The 22,935-nt window shown below is 45.6% G+C and overlaps 1 protein-coding gene across 4 annotated transcripts in view; it reads right to left on the reverse strand.

Annotated features, from left to right (window-relative positions):
• Nucleotides 1-22,935, reverse strand: part of LOC138582114 (lactoperoxidase-like) — a 464,456-nt gene that overhangs the window by 91,380 nt on the left and 350,141 nt on the right. For all 4 annotated transcript variants that reach the window (XM_069653095.1, XM_069653094.1, XM_069653093.1 and 1 more), the window contains one exon: nt 3,584-3,821. In XM_069653095.1, the coding sequence (XP_069509196.1) occupies nt 3,584-3,821 (238 nt within the window). The remainder of the gene's footprint in view (nt 1-3,583; nt 3,822-22,935) is intronic.

Here is a 22,935-nt window from a genome sequence, read left to right on the forward strand (position 1 = left end):
CTGACAGATGGATATTAGGGGTGGAAGGAACAGGTGGCACTCTAGAGGGGTCAACAGAGGATATATTGGAAAACTTTGCAGGTTTCTATGAAGGATTGTACAAGGGTGGGGCCAAACCAGACGGGAAAGAAATGGATGCTTACTTGAGCGGAGTGCAGACTCCGAAGCTGACTTTGGAAGAGGCCTCAGATTTGGATGCTCGTATTACGGGGGAAGAGGTTTTCTTAGCCATTAGAACACTCCAAAGCGGGAAGGAGGCAGAGGATGATAGGTACACCGCTGGCTTCTATAAGTCATTCATTGGAGTCCTGGTCCCATACTTGGTTAAACTGTATTACTACATCCAAGAGACCGGAAGGGTGCCAAAGTCGTTTGTGAGAGTGCTTATCTCAGTCATACCTAAGGAAGGTAGAGACCTACAGAGTTGCGGCTCATACCGTCCGATCTCGCTCCTCAATGTGGTTGCAAAGTTGTTCGCTAAGGTTTTGGCGTCCAGATTGGATGCCCATATGCCAAGGCTAGTCCACTCAGATCAGGTCGGGTTTATTAGAGGTTGGCAGGGAGCTGACACAATGTGGAAATCGCTACACCTGGTCGAGTGAGCCCGAGGTAGAGCGCGGAACCCCACACTCTTGGCAATCGATGCTGAAAAGGCATTCAACAGAGTAGAATGGGACTTCCTAAGGGCAGTTCTCATCAAGTTTGGAATAGGGGTTACGTTCCTTCAGGCCATCATGGCACTGTACTCAGACCCAAAGGCTTGTGTGGCAGCTAATGGGAGCTTCTCAAGATTGTTCGGTCTAGAGCGGGGCACGAGGCAAGGCTGCCCACTCTTGCCAATCCTTTTTGCTCTCTCCTTGGAGCCATTGGCTTAGAGGTTGTGTGATAACCCCCTAGTGGAAGTTATCTGGGTGCACTGAGAGGAGTACAAACTGGGCTTACACGCAGACGATATTTTATTACATCTGAGGAACCCAATTTCTTTGGTCCTGGTGGTGATGGAATTAGTGGAACAATATGGTGCGTTTTCGGGCTTCAAAATTAACAGGGGGAAATCCATTTACTCTCTCTAGACCAGATGGGAGAGGAAGAAGAGCAGAGGTTGGCTTCATTGGGGATGCAGATCAAGACAGACCAGTCGCAGTATTAGGGGATAAATGTCACTAGGTATGTGGGAGGGCTTCATGAAGCAAATTATCTACCGCTTCTGGCTTCATTATTCAAGAATCTGGAGAAATGGGGCAAATTGACAATATCAGGGATGGGGCAGCTGAACGCAATCAAGATGAACTTTCTCCCAATAATGCTTTACCTATTCCAGATGCTCCCAATCCAAATCTTAGACTCTATGTTTCGGGAGGTTAAGGGTTGCCTCTTGAAGTTCCTGTGGCAGGGGAAAAAAGCAAGGGTGGCATATGAGGTCATGTTGCTCCCGAAGGAAAGACATGCACCTATACTATAAGGCGGCGCAATTGAGGGTACTGGCCCTGCATATCTGGGAGCAGAGGGACTGTTAATGGGTGGCCCTGGATAACTTACATCTTATTCCAGCGATGGTGGGGGAATGGATATGGGTGCCAAGAGACTGGATCCCTAGAAGTATTAGGGAGCACTCCATTTTGGGGGTCATTTGGTATATCTGGCGGAGAGGGAGAGGGATGGGTGTTATGACGACGTGGCCCTCACCCCTAAGCCATTTGTGGGCCCTGGGGGTGCGGGACCGGATCCTGAATCTCGACTGGTTTCAGACATGGTTTGAGGCGGGCCTGACAAGGGTGGGACAGTTATGGAGGCGGGCCAATTTATTTCGTTCGTGGATCTGGAAGACGCAATGGGAATCGGAAAACTGCCGGTGTTCTTCTTCCTGCAACTGAAGAGACCTCACCCCCTTCGAGAAGGTTCTTGATTCGCAAAGTGAAGGGATTGATTTCGGCCCTGTATAGGGCATTGGTGGAGGTGGGGAAGGGTAACACGAAAAAGCTCAGGAACAAATGGTAGTGGGACTTGGGTACAGAAGTAGATGACGCACTTTGGCGCACAATGTGTGCAGGGGCACACACAGCATCAATTGCATGCCAGTACAAGCTTCATGCGATTAAGTTGCTAGTGCTACATAGTTGTCAATATGATCCAGTGCGGCTCTCTGAGATGTTTTCGGGGCAAGCCCTCTTTGTTGGCATGAATGTGAGAAGCGGACCGATTATTGGCATATGTGGTTGGGTTTGCAAGCGGGTTCAGATTTATTGGGATGAAGTCCTAGAGTCGATTAAGGACCTGGGTGGGGTTCTCAGGATTAAGACACTGATGCTGGTCCTATTTGGATTGGAGGGGAGTGAAGGGAATACACTAGACTGCCACACTTACCACATTTTCTGTTACTGGCAGGGACAGCGTGCCTGGAAATGCAGTGGAAGAGGGTGCTACTGCACGGAAACAGGCATGGATCAACACAGGGAAAAATGTATACCTGATTAAGAGAATCACAGAATGCCATGCACAACAGAGGTGGGAATTTTGAAGTAGAATGGGAGGAATTCCCGTCATGTCAGTGGGAAAGAGGGTAAGAGGGTCAATGACTATGGAAGGGGAGGTGACTTAGAGATAAAAGATATCATCAAGGAAGTGCAACTCCGAAAGGGTAACAGCTGTATTGATCAAGGGTCCATGGGTCAAATATTCAACATGTGGGCATACAGGACGGGCTTGGAAAGACCTTCGTATTGATGGTATTATTTGGGTCATGTGGAAGTGTGAGCATTGGATGGAGGCTGTGGAGGTTTGTGGGAAATATAGGGTTTCTGTAGTGGCAGGCCAATGATAAGTGGATTTCCCTTGGACTATGTTTAATATCTGGCTGTGTCGTAATGTTACAAGGTTTGTTCGTTATCAAAAATGGCAATAAACTAGAAATTGAAACAAAAAAATAGTGCAACCAATGGCTGTGCAAATATGTCAAGTAAGAGAGTTGCCAAAATTGAACTTGTCTACTGAGAAAATGTGTTTTTGTTGTGGATATGACTTTCCACACCAAAAACAAGGCATCTGCTTTTACATTGGTCAATCCTGTAGTGCCTGTGAAGTACACATGTCTAAGTCTGCTTCATGGTGGGCAGTCCGTTACAATTGGGCCCTTCAAGTGTGCTTGTCTGACTGTGGTTTGTGGATCTCAGGCATGCGCATATCCCAGCTTAGTGCTCTGGGCTCTGGAGGGACTGCTGTTACCCTGGCGTGGCATGTTGTTGTCTAGGTCTCTAGTATTGGTCAGGTGTGACGTCCTTCCCCTGTAAGCCAGCATGTCATTCATTGCCCTGGGTGGTGCAGATTTCTTTTGCGATCATTTGGACAGCAATTTCTCAAACTCTAGCTGTAACTTTTTGGTTCCATTTAAAGCCATTCTTAGTTTCAATTTGTTTAGTGAAATTTGCTCTGCCCAAGATGTAGTGAAAGTAAACGTGTTTACAGCGGATGGCAGATACTGTACCAACATGCACTGGGGCCATCACACATTCATCATGGCTTGCTTGTACTGTACGTGTTAAGGATTTCACCATTGCAGAACATGCAGTTTCCATTGGTCACTCACCGGTCACCATCTCTGAGATTCCTAAATTGTTTCCCATAAATGCAAGACAAAAGATCTCCGACGCGTCCATTCTTCACAAATGGCTCTGCTGCTGCTCCAACATACATATCAATATTTTTCGCAGTCCTGTATAGTTCAAACAATTTTTTGGCAAGCTTTTTGTCTTTAAGTACGTCTGCCAACTGGTTCTCATTTTTAGGTTGAGAAAGGCCGCAAAATTTCCTCCATGCGTTATACCCTGTGGGAAAAGACAGACACAGATGTTGACATTTTCTGTCCTTTCCACCGAAACGTACAAGTCGCTGCCAGCAGTGTGTGACCATTAGAGCGTAACAAGTCTCCCAAAATTGTCTTCCCTACTGTTGTGGCACCAGGGTGATGAAGTTCACATGCAATTACCTTTCCGACCCACTCTATTCACCACCAATCCTGCTTGAAGCCACAGGCATTTATCGCCAACCACCACAATGGAAGCCACACACATTTATCACCACCCACCTAGATGGAAACTACACACATCACCACCCACCGAGATGGAAGCCACATGGATTTATCACCACAGGAAGGAAGGAAGGAAGCTGCAGGCATTTATAGCCTTCCGCCACATTTGAGGGACAGGCTTTTGCCACCAAAAGGCATAATAGAAGGCATTTCATCATCACCAGCCATGATGGAAGCCTCAGGTAGTAATTGACACCTAAAAAAGCACTTATTGTTTTATTGGCTATTCATGGTAAAAAGGATGACACAGTGAAGATGAATCTGTTTGTGTGGAACAAATATTCCTGGGGAGGTCGCTTGGTTTTCCCTGTTCCTTGGCGTCATGAGAGAGCATCCGCTAGAGTGTTTCTGCTGCCTGGAAGGTACGTAATGGAGAAATTGAATTGGGCAACATAGTAGGCCCACATGGCTTGTCTGGAATTGCGACATTCCATCTGCTGTAGAATCCGTAAATAACAGTGATCGGTGCGTACTTCAAATGGAAAGCAAATGTCCTGTAAAAGATGGCGCCATTCTTCACAGGCTAATTTGATGGCCAATAGTTCCTTTTCTATCACTGACTAGTTAAACTCACTCAGAGACGGGGTCTTTGACAGGTAGGCAATAGGGTGTTCCAGTCTGTCCGCCTTGCGTTTGAGAACAGCTCCTACTGCTCCGGCAGAGGCGTCTGCTTCTATGATAAATGGTAACTCCTGATTTGACTGTAGCAATATGGGAGGAGAGCAGAACATGGTCTTGAGACGCTGGAACGCTGATTCGGCCGATGATTCCCACTGTAATGGTGTGCCCTTCTTCAGGAGAGCAGTTATAGGAAGAACAATCTCAGAGAACCCTTCAATGCATTTATGATAGAAATTTGCTAACCCTAGAAACCGTTATATGTCCTTCACGAAAGCCGGGGTTGGCCAGTTGATTATGGCAGAGACCTTGTATTTATCCATCTTGCGCCCTGATCTGTCAGAATGTATCCCAAATAGTGTACCGATGTCACCAAAAACAAATATTCTCTGGTTTAACCAAGGTTGGTGCAATGCCTCTTGTAGATGGACCTGATGTTGTTCGGTGGTGGAAAAAAACAAGATATCATTGAGGTAGATGATCACCGAGTGAAACAACATGTCGGAGAAAAGTCTGTCCATAAACCGTTGAACGATAGCTGGGGCATTGACCAGGCCGAAAGGCATAACTTGGTACTCGAAATGTTATGTTATGTTATGTTATGTTACTTGGCATTTATATAGCGCCAGTCCCATTGTATGAAAGTCTGTTAGATGGTACTCTCTGGCAGTTACCAGCTGTCATAAAACAGTATTATCTGTCTTGAGATTCTGCACCTCGAATGTAAGTCCTTGAACTGCAGCAGGCAATTCCTGCACTTGTTCTGCAGTTGACCATGGTCCTATGGCTTTGCAATCTGACAGCGGTTCCCTCCTGTTTCTCACCTGAATCTTCTTCAGACGATAGTGGGGAGGATTCTGCATGAGATACCTCCTTGTTCTTCTGCTTCTTCAAAGTCTTCCTTTCTTTGTAAAGATATGGCCTGCCATGAGCGGAAGCCATTATGCCTGTTTAGAGTACAGCCCAGGCAAGAGGCTCCTCCTCAGGATAACCGGGCTGGGGAAAAAGTCTGAAAGGCTCAAAAAAACCCAGTGGTGATGTTTAGCTGGTCTCATGTAGGAGGCGTTCCGTGAAGAGTCCCACAGGGGGTGTTTGGTTGGTCTCTTGTAGGTAGCGTTTCCTGGAGTGTATAGCAGCAGTTCCGCTTCCCAACTGGTATGCGTATTGTGTAACTGAGAAGAGAGAGACAGCAAGGACGTAGGGCATATGAAGTGGCAGGAAGTTCATCTAGCCAGTTCCGCGCCAGAGCGACAGGAGAGATACAAAGGAAGTGACCGATCTGGGAGTGTTGGCCAGACAGAGAAAGAGCAGAATAAAAGTCCAGGAAAAGGATACAGCGCTGGGTGACCCCCCGCAAGAACAAGAACGGGAGGACAGAGTGAGAGAGATCGGTTAACAAGCGGGAGAGTAACAAGACTAGCGTCCTACCCTGGAGGAAAGTTACTGGGTGACAATTCCCGCATCCGTGGGGCAGAATGATTTTGATTTGACAGGCGGCGCCATATTGAAAAGAACTAGACCGACAAGTCACGGTTTGGGATAAGATAACGGAATGCTGATGGCGGAGCGTCCATCTCCTCCATAAGCGCCAGGAAGGGAACAATGTGACAAACGTATAGAACTGCAATTCCCAGACAGCAAAAGAAAAAACAGAACCGGATGCACTGCGCCTGCCTGCAATGGTTCTAGTTAAGAGTTCTGTGAATGACCTAGACAATTCAGAATTTGTATCTTGCCACTGGAACAGATTTATTACATAACTGCATTGTTATGTTACTACAGCATAACTTAAATAAGAGCTAAAAACAATGCACTTGAAAACAAAATCAAATGTGTGCTTCAATTGTACAGTTACTGGTCTAGGTGTGTCACTAATATTAGACTGTAATTCATAATTGTTCTTTTATGACCTGCATAATACCAGGGACCATTTTCTAAGCGCAAGCACGGGATTGGAACATGTGTTGCTATGCGTTGCGCTTGCTTCCAAGACAAACACGTTGCTCCTTTGCTATCCTTCTGGCCTCGTAAAACACCACATGCATACCCAGCCATGTATGAGGCAGAACTCTCATACCTCTCCATGCAATGCGGGATTTGGTCATACACCTATAGAGTTTGATTTGCATTCTGGGACTGCGGTTTTGATTTTAAAATGGTAAAGGCAAAATTACAAGTGCAAGCATGCAAAGAAAAAATCAGAATTTAATGTTCTATTCATGCATGGGCTGAGAAAGCTTGAGTGAACTGTATATGAATGTATGATTTATGCCTTTATGTCATGAGTAAGGTGTAACAGAATGCCATCTGGCGAGGGTAGGATAGCTCAAGCTTTTTTGATTTTTATTAACATAAAACAATGCCGGTAATTCTGTTTCTAAAAAGGAGGGCTGCTAAAGACCCCCTTTCAATAATTAGAGTGCACACATGTTTATTGCTGTAACCAATCTGCTAACATATACAATCCCTGCACTTCAGTGGCATATAGCAGGTTAAAAAAGTACCTGTGCAGCCCTGACAGCTGCTGGGACACAAAGTCCCTGCAGGCAGAGGTGAAATGTTACCTGTCTGCACCTTGTATGCCTTGTATGTCTGGTGGAACATACATCTTTAAATACAAGCCATGCCTGGTTGTAGCATGCTGACTGCTAAGGACAGACAATTATAAAGGCACAGCAAATTGATAGCATGCCAGTGTAAGCTCTGTGAGCAGGGCTTCACATGACAGGACTGATGTGAATTGGTGTCTTGGCTTATTGACGCCACTAGAGCCATGTGGAATAATTGTCAGAAAGCTGCCTTTTCATTCTCCAGCAGGAAGGGCAACACCTTTCTCACAAGAAACAGGAACATCCCCTACAAGGTACCATGGCAACTGTGCTTCAAAGGGAGAAACTGACATAACAAACCAACCATGCACCAGGGTGTTGATCACTGGCCTTCCTTTGATGCTATCAGGCATGGGAATACAGGGTTAGAGTAGCCATAGAGGGAATGTATGTCTGGAAAAGGGCCCTACCATCTTTCTTTCTCTTTGGGTTCTCTACCTTTTCCTGTCCCCTCCAAGTCCTGCAAGCAAGGTACTCTGGGAATGATGTCAAAAAGCAAAGAGTATTTGTTCCAGCAACAGGGATTGGACCTCTTACAGATTGCTTGTTTTGGGACCAATCCCATGTGGTATTTGGCCTTTACAAGGAGAGGGGCGGACCATGAATCATCTCCCACAAGAACAAGAATATAAATAATTTACTGGACCTCTGATGAGGATACAGTCTCTTTCAAAGTCCTCTACCAGGGAGGTGAAGATAGAAGGATTCTAAGACAGATGAGAGCTCTATCCCCTAACCAGCCCCACTGAATAGTGAGGGCATGTCAGGAAACGGTCCAGTTACCGGTCCGTTCCCCTAACGACCTACAAGATCATGCCTCACTTCCGGATTAAAGTTCCTACTCATGGTCCCGATCAGCTTGGAACCCCCCTCGTACTACACAAAGAACCTTTGCCCCTATGAACAGTCGCTGTGTATTACAGAAAGGGCGTTGGTCGTTGCCTTGGAGACGCGCTTCTTCAGCGTTCTTGCAGTCACGTGTATTCACAAGCTAAGCCTTGTTCACAGTATCACGTGATTCCCCTCCTTACTTATGCCCCGCCTTTTCGTTGTTCCCTGCTTCTGAATTTGTGTTCTACAGCCCATGACTTCTTGTCTTCTACAACTGTCGAAACATTTGACCCGGCTACGTCACACGGACCTCCCTTGTCTTGTCCTTACCTGCTACTTGGAAAATCCGTTGCTGACTCAGACCGCATACGACCTGCTCCCTCTACTGAACTGTCCTTCTATTGCCCGCAAGGTAAACCGACTTGGAAACAGCCCACGGAACTCCATTGTCTTGCCCTTACCTGCTGCTGGAAAAACACGTTGCCGACTCGGACCGCATACGACCCTCTTCCGCTGCTGAACTGTACTTCCGCTGCCCGCAAGGTAACCGACTCGGATAGTTCCGACTATTCAACCCATTGAACATTTATTCTTGCCTCAATCATCCATCTCATCCACAAGAACTTACCTGCTGTCTATTACTCCGCTGATCCCCGGACTTCTGGAATTGTTAGGCGTCCGCGTTCAGGCAGGTGTCAGGTGGATCTTTGCCTCACTGGACTGGAACTTATCCTGGGAACATGTCTAGGCGTCCGCGTTCCGTTGGGTGTCAGGTGGATCATTGCTTCACGGGAACTCAAACCTTTCTACTGTTAACTCTGGACCTTCTACTGGTAACGTTCCATCTCAGTTTCTGTTCATCCTGCAAACCCTTCCCTGGTTTTACGGTAAGCATTGTGTTCATCACTCTCTCATTGTGACATGATACAGTTTTCTTGGTTTACTCAATCCATCTATTGTTATTCATTGTTATAGGATCGTCCACACTCAACTCAGGAACCTTGACCTTGTATTAGATTATTGTTATCTTAACAAGGTATTCATTTGTAAATCTGGTTATTAGCTATCTATGTGCTCATGCTGGTACTAATCTCGACCTTCCTTTACAGGTCAGCGGTATCCTGTGACATCCATCCATCTTTGGGTCAATTAACTCCTCAGGCGATTGTTATTACATCCCTCAGAGGTGCATTGGCAGAAAGAACTCGTCGGCTACACGACGGGTTAAATTGCTGGACAGAACTCTCGCCAGGGATTCTACAGAGATCTGACAGGGCAATTGCAGGTGAACCAAGGTCTCCCTGTGGCTTCACTGGAATCTGGACTGTCACTGCAGGTGAAGGAACCCTTGAAGATGCCAGCTAATCTCCCTGGAGTGGCGGTGTATCAGAAGGATTCCCCTTGTTCTGGATCTCCTGGATTGGGACTCCCAGATAACCATAAACCCAAAAGTAGCTGTTTTCCTGATTTGCTACCTGTTTTCCTGATTTGTTACCTCTAGTCATCTTGTAGCCGCTTCGACAATGCTCAATGCCCTTCTACCCAACACAGGGCCTGCAGTGATGCTGTTGTCACTCTACGAATGTCAAGCCACTAGCTTGTTTCTTCAAGTCATCTTGCTGCCCTCTTGCACTAGTGATGATCACTGCTGTCTGGACTGGAGGGCCAGCTCACCGCTGTACAAGCATCTAACTCGCCACTTCTCATCAAGCATCACATTGACTGACCCTAATCTCGTCTTGTCCTGACTTGACTGCCACTCAAGCCACTGGAAGCCATTGTGTCACTTGCTGACATGACCCAGTGTAAGTAACGTTTCAACCTGATTGACCACTGATTCAAACCTATTGGGACCCACCGACTCACATCGTCTTGAGTGCCGTTTTGCTCCACACAGAGCCTTGTCTTTACTTCGACTGGGCACAACGGCTTACCGTTGGATCAACGAGACTCGCCCCATCTCAACATAGGCTAGAGTGTAGAAAAGTGCAAAGAAGCCTGGCCGGATGCTGTTGAGCACCCAAGACAAATAATTAAGCTACTTTGAGGAAGCCCTATCCCTGTGCTCTACTTTTGGGACCTTTCTGACTTTTACGACTGCTTTTTTCTTACAGGAGACCTTCTTGAACATTGACATTGTACCCACTGCCATTGAACTGAGTGCCTGTACACCCCTGTTCATCTACCTATTGTGCTATTATACAACAGCTTGCATTTTGTGTGTTTCATTACAGGGGTGTCTTTTGTTTGTGTATTTAGTCAGTTATTTGTATGTGCCTTGTATAAAAGTGTACATTTTTACAGAAACATGATTGGACAATCTGTTTTTTTGTAATGTTTGACATTTACTTTTTATGTTTATTGGCATAGCAAGTGCCACCCACAGCCTCCGACTCTTCTGCTCTGCGCATGACAGGAACCAGATTTCCTGCTGCGTGGAGCAAGGAGCTGGAGGTCTGCTGCCTGCCTGCAGAGGAGTCCCTCCGAGCAATGGATTCACTGAAAAAGTTAAGACAAATAAATATTTTTATAAATATGTGTGCATGTACATGTATATTATGTAATGTGTGTGAATGAATGAGTGTATGATGCGTGGGGGGCTGGGTGTGCGTGTGTGAGTGTATGGTGAATGGGAGCATGTGTAAATGAGCAAGTGAATGGTGTGTGAATGTGTGTGCTTGTGTTTAATGCTGGACCGAAGAGTTGACTTTGGGGGTTGTTTAGGGAGAGGGGATGTGTGGGGAGGTAATTTTAATGGGCATCCACGATAAAATAGGCATGGTATATGTTATTAGTGGCTAGATTGGCATTTTGGTCAATACAGTCTAGTCATTTCTTACTGTGGCGTTACATTTGGTTTACAGGACTTCTACAATAAAGTAAGCATGATAAGTGTTATTACTTGCATAGACTGCCATTTTGGTGCAGCCAGTCTATGTATGTTTTACAGTGGAATGACATTTTTTTTACTGGGCATCATCAAGGTTAAAGTAAACATAAGAGTTGTTACATTTTTAGACTGGCATACGTTGTGCATCCAGTTTTGATATGTTTTCTTATTGTGGCGTTACATTTTTATTGGTAAAGCATTACATGAATTAAAAAAATCAATGCTCCAGTGCACTGTTGGTGACTTGCATCTATTGGATTTTTGGATTGCAGTTACCCCACAAAACCACTTGAAAACGCTCTGGCTTTTTACCCAATTATTTTTACAGAAAGTGTGCTGTGTAACAAACCTTTTTAACCCATCATTCAAACATTTATCTTGGGGAGGGGAAACCACTCCGAATCCCCATTGCATGGTTCGAGCTCTCTCGCTATGCTCGATTGCTCTGGCATATTTGTGGGAAATGTTTATGCCCCTTCAATTAAAAAAAATCACCAGTCGCCTCTGGGTGAGTGATTGGTGGATGAATGGGTATGAATGGCAACGAGCAAAGTTACATGTTTTATTGGCATTTTTGGGAAAAGTCAACTTGATGAGTGTTATTACATGGAGGCGTGTGTGGGTGCAGGAGATTTATAGTGCAAGAGGGCAGGCAGACTGGATATTTTCTGTGGCATGGCACTTTTTACTCACATAAGGGACAAGACCATTATGATGTGAGTTCTTACATGGTGGATAGAGCCATTTATTCAGCCAAACAAGGAAACGTTTCCTTAATGTAACATTGCATGTTTTACTGGAGTTGACGGCAAAGTCAACTTGAAGAGTATTCATCCATGGTGTCGCAGAAGTTGGGCAAGTATTTGTGCAGCCAGCAACAACCTGTTTTCTTCCTATGGCAGGAGATTTTTACTGGCATTAAGGGCAAAGCCAACAAGAGACTGTTCAAACATGAGCATACTGGCATAAACTGGCAAAGCCAGCCTTAACATGTTTTCTTATGGTGTAATTATTGTGCATACTATTTCTGGCCACATACAAAGTTTGCTGGTACATTTGGATCCCAGAGTCAGGCACAGCCCCCTTGTTTCTATGGTAGGTGAAAGATTTAAGGGTTGATTAAAACACATATTTGTACCTTTTACCTAGGGCAGTGCCTGGCGTAACCCTGCAGTATCATGATTGGTGGCCTGTGCTTTGTTGCCGAGCTTGGGGGGCCCTCAGCATGACTTGCAGGGGGCCTCATATTTTGTGACACGCCGCTGTTTGGTAGGCTACTGTTATCAGCTCACACGCCTCCTGAAGATATAGCCTACCCTCGGCCTGCGCTACCACGCAAAGCAAATGAGGTGTACCTTGCTGGCTGTGCCTTTTTCACCTTTATGGTTGGTATCATGGCTGGGCTAGTAGTAGTGTGGGAAAGAATAGGCGCTTTAACCACTACTCATCCCTGTACACCTGCAGACCAGTAGTCAATTCATCACATAAAGATACTTCAGCAATCTGCCTATGACCAATAATCAGTATATTGCTAAATTAAAACACTGCTAGTTTATATACTTTTGCATTATACGGATAAAAACAAGTTCTTTGATATCGTAACATGTTTATTGTGGCCTCAGAAGTGGACATGTCTTAAGTTAAAACCTCTGATAAGCTTCTGCTGCATAACTAAAAAACTTTGTAAGAGTCCCAATGCATTCACGTTTGTCACCATTGCGGAATACAGCGGCTTGGAATGTGCCAGTACCAACTAAATTAGAAAACTACCAATGACAAAAATGTTGCAGGCAGCAATCTTTAAAAGCATTTTGTGAATGGCATTTGGCACTGAAAGTTTTTTTAAGAATAAAAACAAGGAAAGTTTACTTTATAAAAATACAATCCTTTGGTTATGCAACTGGCCAGACTTCTTATTCTTTGATATCTATTAAATACAGCATGTATTTAGACCAATGCCCCTAAAGATACAGAATTACGAGTATGGTGGTAAGTGGTAAAATTGGCAGTAACTCAGTAACGCCCCAATTTTACCAGTACGCCAAATTATGAGCTTGGGCCGTGGGTGGAGGATTTACCTACAGGAAAATCCTGGCGTTGAATTCTGCCACTCACTGCCAGAAAATAGACAGAATCAATGCAATTGCAGAACTTCCGCCGTGGTAATTCCGCCATGAAAGCCCCATTGAGTCCAATTGACTCAAAATAAATGGAGAATTACACCGCCACTGCCACTTGTAATGCGGCCGTAATTCCGCCGGACCAAGTGGCTAACGGTAATTCAGTGGGGTGGTATTCTGGCAGATTTACCACCGTGATGCCGCCTAACTGGTAATGAGGCCCATTTTTATGTGGGTTTCCTTTTAAATATCTATTTGGTTTAATCAATTGCATCAAGAACTTCTAACACCCTATTAAGGCCCCAAATATCCCCTTTTGTAAATGAATGATTTTTCTGTCAGGATCTCCTGACTTTGTTAATGGCCTGTCACGCCCTTTATGCAGCTAGACCATGTACTTCCCAGGTGCAGGTTGAGGAGGGATTAACGATGGCTAGGTAGCAAACCACAGACCTCAATCAGACTCTTAGCTGGTGTTTGTGACTTAGCGTCACTGGCAGAAAGCAGAGTTATCTATATCAGAGAGCATACATCTCTGCTGCCACTCTGCCGGAGTAGATAAAAAGCAAACTAGAGAGGGGAAGTCTGGCAATGCCCACTGCCGCCAGTGTGGCCTAATCCTTTCTGTCAAACTAGCATGGGGGATAAAACGGAACACTTTGCTATGCAATGTATTATGCTGAATTCCTCTCCTTCCAAGGCACTGTGATAAGGGCTGCTATCATTACATTACCCGATGTCCCTCTTCCTCGTCCTAGCTCTTGAAGGTGTCGTGTCTGCCCAACGGGTAATGATTAAATAACATACAACAATCTTTGAGGCTCTCAACCCACCCATATAAATGGAAGCGATTAGACCAACATCCATTTTACCTGTCATTTGTCATGGACAGTGGTCTGCTGGTCTAGTCCCTTGCCCATGGCATGGAGGCTGCCCATGCTGATGTGATCTTGGCACGAAGATGGCTGCTCTTGCCTCCTCGGCTGGGTGGGGAGGGATAGTGGATTTAAGAAGTAGCAGGCTCCTAAACCAGTCACTGTCTGGGAATATACCCCCGCCCCTCCCTGCGGGGATCAGGGAAGGGGGGTGCTGGCACCAGGCCTCCATAGCACATTTCCTGGAGCAGCATACTAGAAGAGGCACCCAGTGAAGGGCTAGCTGAAGATGCACTAGCAAGGCATAGAGGTTCAGCCAGTGACTTAAGTGGTATAAGAAATCGAGGGGTTCTAATGCATCATGAGGCAACATTTGGGGTTGGGGGCTAAAAAAAGTCTTGAGCAACCTCAAATCCCAAGTAGCTCATACATTCAAATCCCAAGTAGCTAATACAAGAGGAGTGGCCTGCAATGGAGTAAGTTTACTGAAAATGCTGTGGGGTGGGAGGCATGACATCTAAATGAAAGGGACCCCTGCAAAATGAGTGGGACAAAATGTTAAACCCCCTTGTGCCCGCCTAAAATTACGCCCATCATGGCCTGTGTAATTGAAGGAGTGGCCAATCGAGTTCACACATGTTAACGTTAAAGGTATTTATATAGCGCACCATCACCAATGGACTTGGTCCCTAGGCGCTCTGGCGGATCTGCAAACAAGAAGGTGGGTTCGGTTAGTCAGGTGAAGAGGGAGTAGGAAAGTGAGAAGTGAGAAGAGAGAAGTGGTGTGCTGTTGGTGAATATCCGACTGATGCAAGCCCTCATCTGCTGTTGGTGAGGTTTATATGTTGTTTTGTTTGTTGTTGCGGTGTGGCGAAGTGAGTGTGGTTTGCGAAGCGAGAGGATGGTTGTGTGGATTTTTGGGTGAGTTAGGAAAGCAGAGATTTGAGCATAGGGTTCGTGGGTTACATATCCTAGTTACATATCCTAGTTCTTGCAGGTCTTGTTCTATGTATCCAGATGTCCTGTAGGTAGGCATAGTTTCCAATTTCCTTTCTTGTCCATTTAATTGTTATGAATGAATGCGTGGCATGTTCCCAGCTGTGTTGTATTCGAATTTAGTATAATGGGATGGGTTATGTCTAGTCCCTTCCTAATGGTATTGGTGCTGTAGATCAACCGTACAATGAAAGAACAAAATGTCTGGTTTAAAAGATGTATTTAAATATGGTTAATGTGTGCAAACATTTTTACCAAAATAAATATATTTAAATATAAAACAGAACATCAAATGAAAAGGGGTTAGTACACCATGCAATCCCACAGTTTCCATTACGCATGCATACCAATTAAAGGCATTCTAATGATAATACTTTAATACAATGTCTGGCAAAAATCAAACAATGCATTCTCTTATAATGTCCCTTTCCCGTTTGACAAGTACCTAATTTCAAATTCGTATCTGATGTTGTGATTCTAAACATCACTGAAGGTGACATCTACTGGCAAAGAACAGTATTGCCACTCATTGTTCCCAAGATATTTGGTAAGGGTGGTCAGTTCGGAGAGCCCTGGTAGAGCCCTGGCTCAAGGGAAATATTTGGAGACTGCCAGGGCTGTGCCCTGGCCCACTTAAAGCCCTGGGTTCAGCACTGTTACATAATCCCTCTTCCCTTGTGCCATGTGTGGTGCTTTTTCTGAACAAAGGCAGTGTAATGGTGGAGCCGACTTCAGTTTGGTCGCAGTGTGCCTCATGTATCAGTCGGTCTGCTAAATGTCAAGACACCATTCACTATGGACCCTGGGCACGAACAGCAGATGTCTCCACCAAGCAGTAGTTGCTATGAGACCAGATCGGAACATTTTTTAATAAGCATACAAATTCAAGTGGAACATGACTAAAGAACGCCTTTGCCAAAGGTCCTTGACCAGCGATCTTTATTGCCAAAAAGAAGTGTTTGTCCAGGCCACTACTCTACCCATGAAGAAGACATTGGTGTCGGCCAGATGGATTGTGCGACTCAGCCACATGCTCAGGAATATAAGGCGCCATCCTGTCAATGCCAAAAGTGACAGAAATGATAGTGAATAGGCAAACCGGGCTTTCTGATCCAGGTAAACCATGGTAGGGCTTGTAACTCCCAACTTGTCGCTTCCCTGGGGTCTGCACAAAGAGGGACATTTATGTTTTGGCCCAAGTTGAATTTAGCAAGACTTTTGTGTGGAAAGTGCTGATCTAGCTCCCACAGTTGCCTTGCTGACTTTCCAAAAGAGAAAAAAAGGTATGAGGCTTCAACATCAAAGCTACCCAGAACTTCAAAACTGTAACCCGGCCTGGAATTCAAAAAGGGGAAAATCCCATAGTGGCTCCCATGTTCTGATTTTGGGGCGTGGGATGGGAGATTGCGAAATTCCTATGCCGCCTATCAAGCAGGATCTCCGCTTCACCCCATTCTCACTCCCTCTGAGACTCAAGCAAGGGTTTCTTTGGGATGGAAGGGTACAACCACTCACTAAGGGAACCGACGGGCAAGCCCAAGGAAAAGCTTTTCCTGTTACATTGAAGGAAGTACATGGTCTATGTGCTCCAAGCTCCCCCTGCCTCACCCCAAGCGAAGGGGAAAGATGCCTACTGGAAAACGAACCTTGAAGTACCCTCCATTGTTTCTGGTAGTGATTAGGCTTTGGGATTGGTGGATGTTAATGACCAGTCCTCTAGACAGCCCTTGGCTCTGGAGACCTTGCTGCTCAACCTCCAAACCAACTAACTCCATTTGCTGACCGTATCGAGGGAGGAAGACCCTAGACTGGAGAAGGGTAGAGAGGCATTTAAACTGTGACTTTGGACAACTGCACCATGACCCTAAACCAGGACTGCTCTTGGCCAGAAGGGCACCACTAAAATCACTTGGTAACCTTAACTCCTGATCTGGAGTAACACCCTGGGGATCAGGGAATAGGGAAGGAAGGCGTCCAGAACGAATAAGGCGGCAAGTTCAGGGCCAGCATCTGAACGAGGAAAACTGGTATGGAACCAAAGGAGGCGAGAGTTGTCTGGAGAGGCAAACAAACCAATCTGTGGGGCTGATCCTCATTGTCCATACTGAGTTCGGAGAAAGGAGCTGCGTGTAAGGAGTTTTCTTTCTATGACTCGCAATTTCAGCTGTTAGGTTGGTTTTGGTTTCTTTGGGGTGCAGAAACATAGTTGTTTATCCTGAATTTACAGGACAGAGCAAAAAATGTCTGTGACGAGGAAGTACATTAATTCAAATGCTGCATATTGTAATGCAGTTCAGAAAAATTGGGTGAAAAAAAGTCATTCACTTTCCAATTTACGGCAATTCAGATACCGAGATTTCACATTCATGCCATTTGTGAAGAGCTCGCAGCAGACCAGTTAATTTTTCCGTTCACTGGTACTTTGATTGCTGGATGTAAAATGATAAAACCATCACTACAATTACAGAATTAAATGGAAATGGAAGGACTGGGTGAACTTCTCACTCATGATACGGAGAGCGTGAGATCTCGTGCAGTTTATTTTCTCGTTTTCCTTACCAAAGTAACACTTGCTCATCCTGTGAATGCCCCCTGCTCACCCCAGGGCAGGCTGCAAAGCCCCTTTCAGACAGTGAAACACTTTCGTTATGCATTATCCAGGATCAAAGAAGCATGGGAAGGTCCTCCTGCTGGGCTGCAGATCCCTCTGTCCATCCAGCACACACACACACCTGCTCATATGTGTGCATAATTATTCAAACTCCCATTCATACACACACTCATTGAAACTTTCTTACTTTCTCTTAAGACCTTCAGTTTCCGTGGTATTCCGTCATCATGGAAAGGTGTGTGTGTGTGTGCATTGTGCATGTTGTCCACAGCAGGGCCTACATTTGCATTTTTAGGTATAGGAGGGGGAGGAGGAGGAGGAGGAACCACAGGTAGTGTTAAGGAATGACAGGAGGATTCTTCCAATCATGGTGTGCTTTGAATTGCCATGTAAGGGCCAGGAACAAACCTGATTGGATGAATACCAAACACGTTGTTATGTAATTGTATCTTCAATTTTAAATGTATTTATACATTAGAATTTTTATTAGAGAGTATTTTATTGTATGTTATTAGAAAGAGACAGAAAAAATATCTGTATACAAAGAATGTGAATAATCATTTTAATGACATGGCTATTTGTAAACAAAAGAAAGTGCTCAAGGCAGACATTAAACAGATAAAGAGCGAGGATAAATCGGTTTTGGAGAGAGAATCTCTTATTACGCGACACAAGACCACATATAAAAACTGGCTGTAATGCTCACCTGATTCCCACAGAGGCGCCGACCTGTTCTGGACTGCTATGACCTCTTCTAAGGTGATGCGCAGGACTCGGAAGACGGACTGGACCGGACCCCCAAACCTCGCCTGTCTGGCCCGTAGAAGAATCCTTCTGTAGATGGAAAAGGGGATTAACTGTCTGCTGGATAATGTGTTGGATTCCCCCCCTCACCCCTCTCACACTCCTCGAACCCCCTCCGCGATTCCCCGTAGAGTCTCACCTTAGAGTCTGAAAGGACGAGCTCTCCATCCTGCTTCCGATGCAGGGGCGCGTTGGTTTCCAGTTACTTCACTGGATCTCGGGTTTGGTGAGTATTCAACTCCGCTTGACTTTTTCGATATGAGGCCGTAAGTATTCAGTTGCAAAAGTTCAAGCCTTAATTGTCCGTTGTCCTTTTCTCTATTTCAGATGCAGGATGAAGAATCCGCGTAGAGGAATGGATTCGCCGAAGGTAAACTCTGGTGAGTCTTTTTGATGGATGGTTCTCTTAGTGATCTTGCTTTCACCCTCTAATGCGTGTGTCTTTTTCCCCTTAGGGGCCGGGGTACGGAAGTGCCAAAGAAGCAGCGCCGACCCGAGGTGAGGAAAGATTGTCCCAACAATAATCAGGTAAGTCTTAAGGTGGAAGAATCAGGCCTTCCTCAATCTGTTCCTTCGCTCACCTTTGTTTTGTCTCTTTTTCTCCTTAGGCGCTGAAAGGCGACGGATGGTGCCAATGGTCGCTGAAGAGCCCGAGGGCGCCTCGTGAAGGTGAGTGGAACGCGGCGCTGCAACGAGCGATGCGATGCGCTTCTAAAAATAATGTCTTTTCTCAGGATCGTCGGAGTGATGGTTCCGGACTCCGGATGGAGGTAGGTAAAGTTGAATTATTCACCTTTCTCTCCTTTCCTTCCTTTTCAGGTGTTCCAGGTTGCAGGCGGGCGTGGCTTGAGCCAGGATGCAGGAGCAGACACGGTGAGCGTCCAGCTGCTAGATGCAGAACAACGCGAAGCGTGAGCTGCTATCTGGGCGTGATTTAAATAGCCCCCAAAGTAGTTCCAGGTAAGTATTCTTCCTCAGCCACGCCCGAGTGGTAAAATAGTCCCATAGGTAAAATAGTCCCTTTCAGACCTCAAGGAGGTCTGGATCCGGCAGCATGGTCTGCATCAGGTAAGTCCATCCAAGCACTCCCATAATGAGCCTGGCGCCTATGGTGCCAGGACTGATGCCTTCTATGAGCCTGGCGCCAAAGGCGCCAGGACAATGTCCAAAGAGCCCCTATAAGGGGTTGCTGGGTCCCTCCCAGGGGACATGATGTCTGCTTTCGGGGACGCTGGGCCTGAATTGGCTTCCCGGGAGTAGGCATCATGACAGCACTCTCCCCCAAGGCCCCTCCCAAGGTTGTTCCCTCCGGGGGTTTTGGTTTGTTTGGGAAGATCCGGTGGAATTTCTTAATTAATCGAGGTGCATGTACATGGTCACTGGGTTCCCACGACCTCTCCTGAGGCCCGTATCCCGTCTAATCGATTAGATAGAAAAGTTTTGACCTTAACATCTTTGAATCTAAAATGTTCTTCACCTCGAATTATTCAGGTTCTCCATCTATTTGAATGGGTTCTGGAGGCTTGATTAGTCTGGTTCCAGGTTGCACTGGTTTCAAAAGTGACACATGAAAAACAGGGTGAATTCGCATGTTAGCTGGTAAATCAAGTTTAACGGCCGCTGGATTGATTATGGCCGTAATGGAGTAAGGCCCCAGATATTTTGGATTAAAAGTTCGAGGTCCCTTGAGCGATAAGTGCCTGGTAGCCAGCCATACTTGGTCCCCAATCTGGTACTGAGGTGCTTCACTCCGATGCAGGTCAGCATTCTTCTTGTATTTTCTCTTGGCTTGTTGTAAATGTGTAGTTGCTTCTTTGAAGGCTTGGGTAATTGTAGAATGCAGATGGTCCACTGCAGGCATTCCGAGGCCTTGAGGCGAGTCGAAGTCTGAGGTTCGAGGGTGATGCCCATATAAAGTATAAAAAGGACTTTGCCCAGTTCCAGAGTGTACCGAATTATTATATGCATATTCGGCTATCCAAAGAATGTCTTTCCAGTTACTTTCAGATTGCTGCAACATACACTGTAAATATTGCTCAAGGGTCTGATTCGTCCTCTCTGTTTGACCATCAGTCTGAGGGTGGTGACTAGTCGATAATCTTACATCGATTTGTGCCAATTGACAACATCTACGCCAAAAGTGGGAAATGAATTGGCTTCCCCGGTCTGAGATTAGTACAGACGGGAATCTATGTAAACGAACAATATTTTCAAGGAATTCTTTGGCTAGAACTGAAGCTGAAGGTAAACCTTTTAATGGAATGAAGTGGGCCATTTTGGAAAATAAATCCACAATAACAAGAATAATGTTATATCCTGAACAAGGAGGTAAGTCCGTAATAAAATCCAATGACAGGGTGTGCCAAGGTGCTGGCGGAATGTCTAAAGGTTGAAGGAGACCGGCTGGTCTTTTCTTTTGGCCTTTATTTTGGGCGCAAACACCACAGGACATCACGAATGATTTAACATCTTTTCGCCAAGAAGGCCACCAGAATTGTCGTTTCACCTTTTCTTCCGTCTTGGCAATACCGGGGTGCCCCTCTATTAGTGTATCATGATAACGAGAAATAACAAGCTCTTGTAATTCCTTGTGTGGCAGAAATAAGCGCCCTTGGAAATAAGGTAAATCATTATTGATAGTAAAGTCAGATCCCTTTTGTACCCAATCCTGTAAGTCTTTAGGGTCCATGAGTTGTTTAACTCTAGCTTGAATGTCTTCAAGCGTTTGTAAAGAAGTCATGCCCAAAATTCTCTGTTCGGGAATTATAGGTACAGGTTCTGAGTTAGTATCAGTTTCTCCCATTCCTATTCAGGATAGAGCGTCCGCTTTGCCATTCTTACAGCCAGGACGGTAGGTGATTACAAAATCGAATTCCGCAAAAAACAAAGCCCAACGGAGCTGTCGAGATGACTGAGCCTTGGCGGTCTTTAAATACTGTAAGTTCTGGTGGTCGGTGATCACCGTGATGGTATGTCTAGCGCCAAGTAGATAATGCCGCCAGGCTTTAAAGGCGGATTTAATGGCTAACAGTTCTTTGTCAGTGATTGCGTAGTTAACCTCGGGTGCCGAGAAGTTTCTGGACCAAAATGCAACGGGATGCAGTTGGTTAGTTTCGGGATCTCTTTGAGACAGGACAGCTCCCATGGCTAGGCTGGATGCGTCAGTTTCGACGACATAAGGGAGATCTGGGCGCGGGTGCTTCAATACAGGTGCAGAGGTAAATTTAGCTTTTAGTTCCTGAAAGGCCTGCTCGGCTTCTTCAGACCATTCGAAACATTTATTTTTCCTTAAGAGCGCAGTGATGGGTTGAACCACACGAGAAAATTCCGGGATAAACCTGCGATAAAAATTGGCAAAGCCAAGCATGCTTTGAACACCTTTCACGGAGCTAGGCGATGGCCATTTGAGGATAGCATCCACTTTTCGTGAGTCCATGCGGAGTCCTTTAGGTGTCAGGATGAAACCAAGAAACTCGACTTCTGTGGCATGGAAAACACATTTTTCAAGTTTAACAAATAGTTTGTGTTGGCGCAATTTCTCGAGAACTGCCCTGACATATTTTCTATGATCAGATTCCGAAGAGGAGTACACAAGAATGTCATCGATATATACGACAACACAAACGTCGATGAGTTCCCGAAAGACATTGTTCATGAAGTATTGGAAGGCATCTGGTGCATTGCACAATCCGAAAGGCATCACCTGGTACTCGAATAGCTCATATTTGGTGCAGAAGGCAGTTTTCCATTCATCGCCTTCCCCCATTCGCACCAGATGGTAGGCCTCCCGGAGATCTAACTTGGTGTATATGCAGGCATCCTTCACCTGGTCAAGGAGTTCAGGGATCAGAGGCAAAGGGTATCGGTTTTTAACAGTTATCTGGTTCAATGCACGGTAGTCAATACAAGTTCTGAGGTCGCCTTCTTTTTTAGGCACGAAGAATAAAGCTGAGGATGCAGGAGACTTAGACGGGCGAATAAAACCATTGGCTAGGTACTGATCTAGATATTGTCGTAAATGAAGATTCTCGTGTTCGGTAAGGGCATAGATCCTGCTGCAAGGGGGTTGTGCACCGGGCAATAGATCGATCTGGCAATCGTACGACCAGTGAGGCGGTAGAGTGTTGGCCTGTTCCTTTTGGAAGACGTCTTGAAATTCTTGGTATTCTGGCGGTATTTGCAAAATGACAGGGGTTACTGTAGCTAGGCCAATATTTGGATTTCTTGCATAACAGGTTTGTGCACAATCTGGAAAGGTTATCCTCTTTGCTCGCCAGTCAATTCGAGGATTGTGTGTTTCCAACCAAGGGATTCCTAGAATTACTTGAAATTGCGGAGCCTTGATTACATCAAACACAATTGCCTCCCGATGTCCGTCTTGACCCAACAATGTCACTTCAGTAGTGGAGTGTGTTACCGGCCCAGAGGCGATTACGGTTCCATCCACTGTGGTGATGACATCCTTACTGGTTTTAGGGCAAAGAGGGATGTTGATCC

The sequence above is a fragment of the Ambystoma mexicanum genome, chromosome 3q, assembly GCF_040938575.1.
Source record: "Ambystoma mexicanum isolate Mex_15411 chromosome 3q, UKY_AmexF1_1, whole genome shotgun sequence".
Lineage (NCBI taxonomy): Eukaryota > Metazoa > Chordata > Amphibia > Caudata > Ambystomatidae > Ambystoma > Ambystoma mexicanum.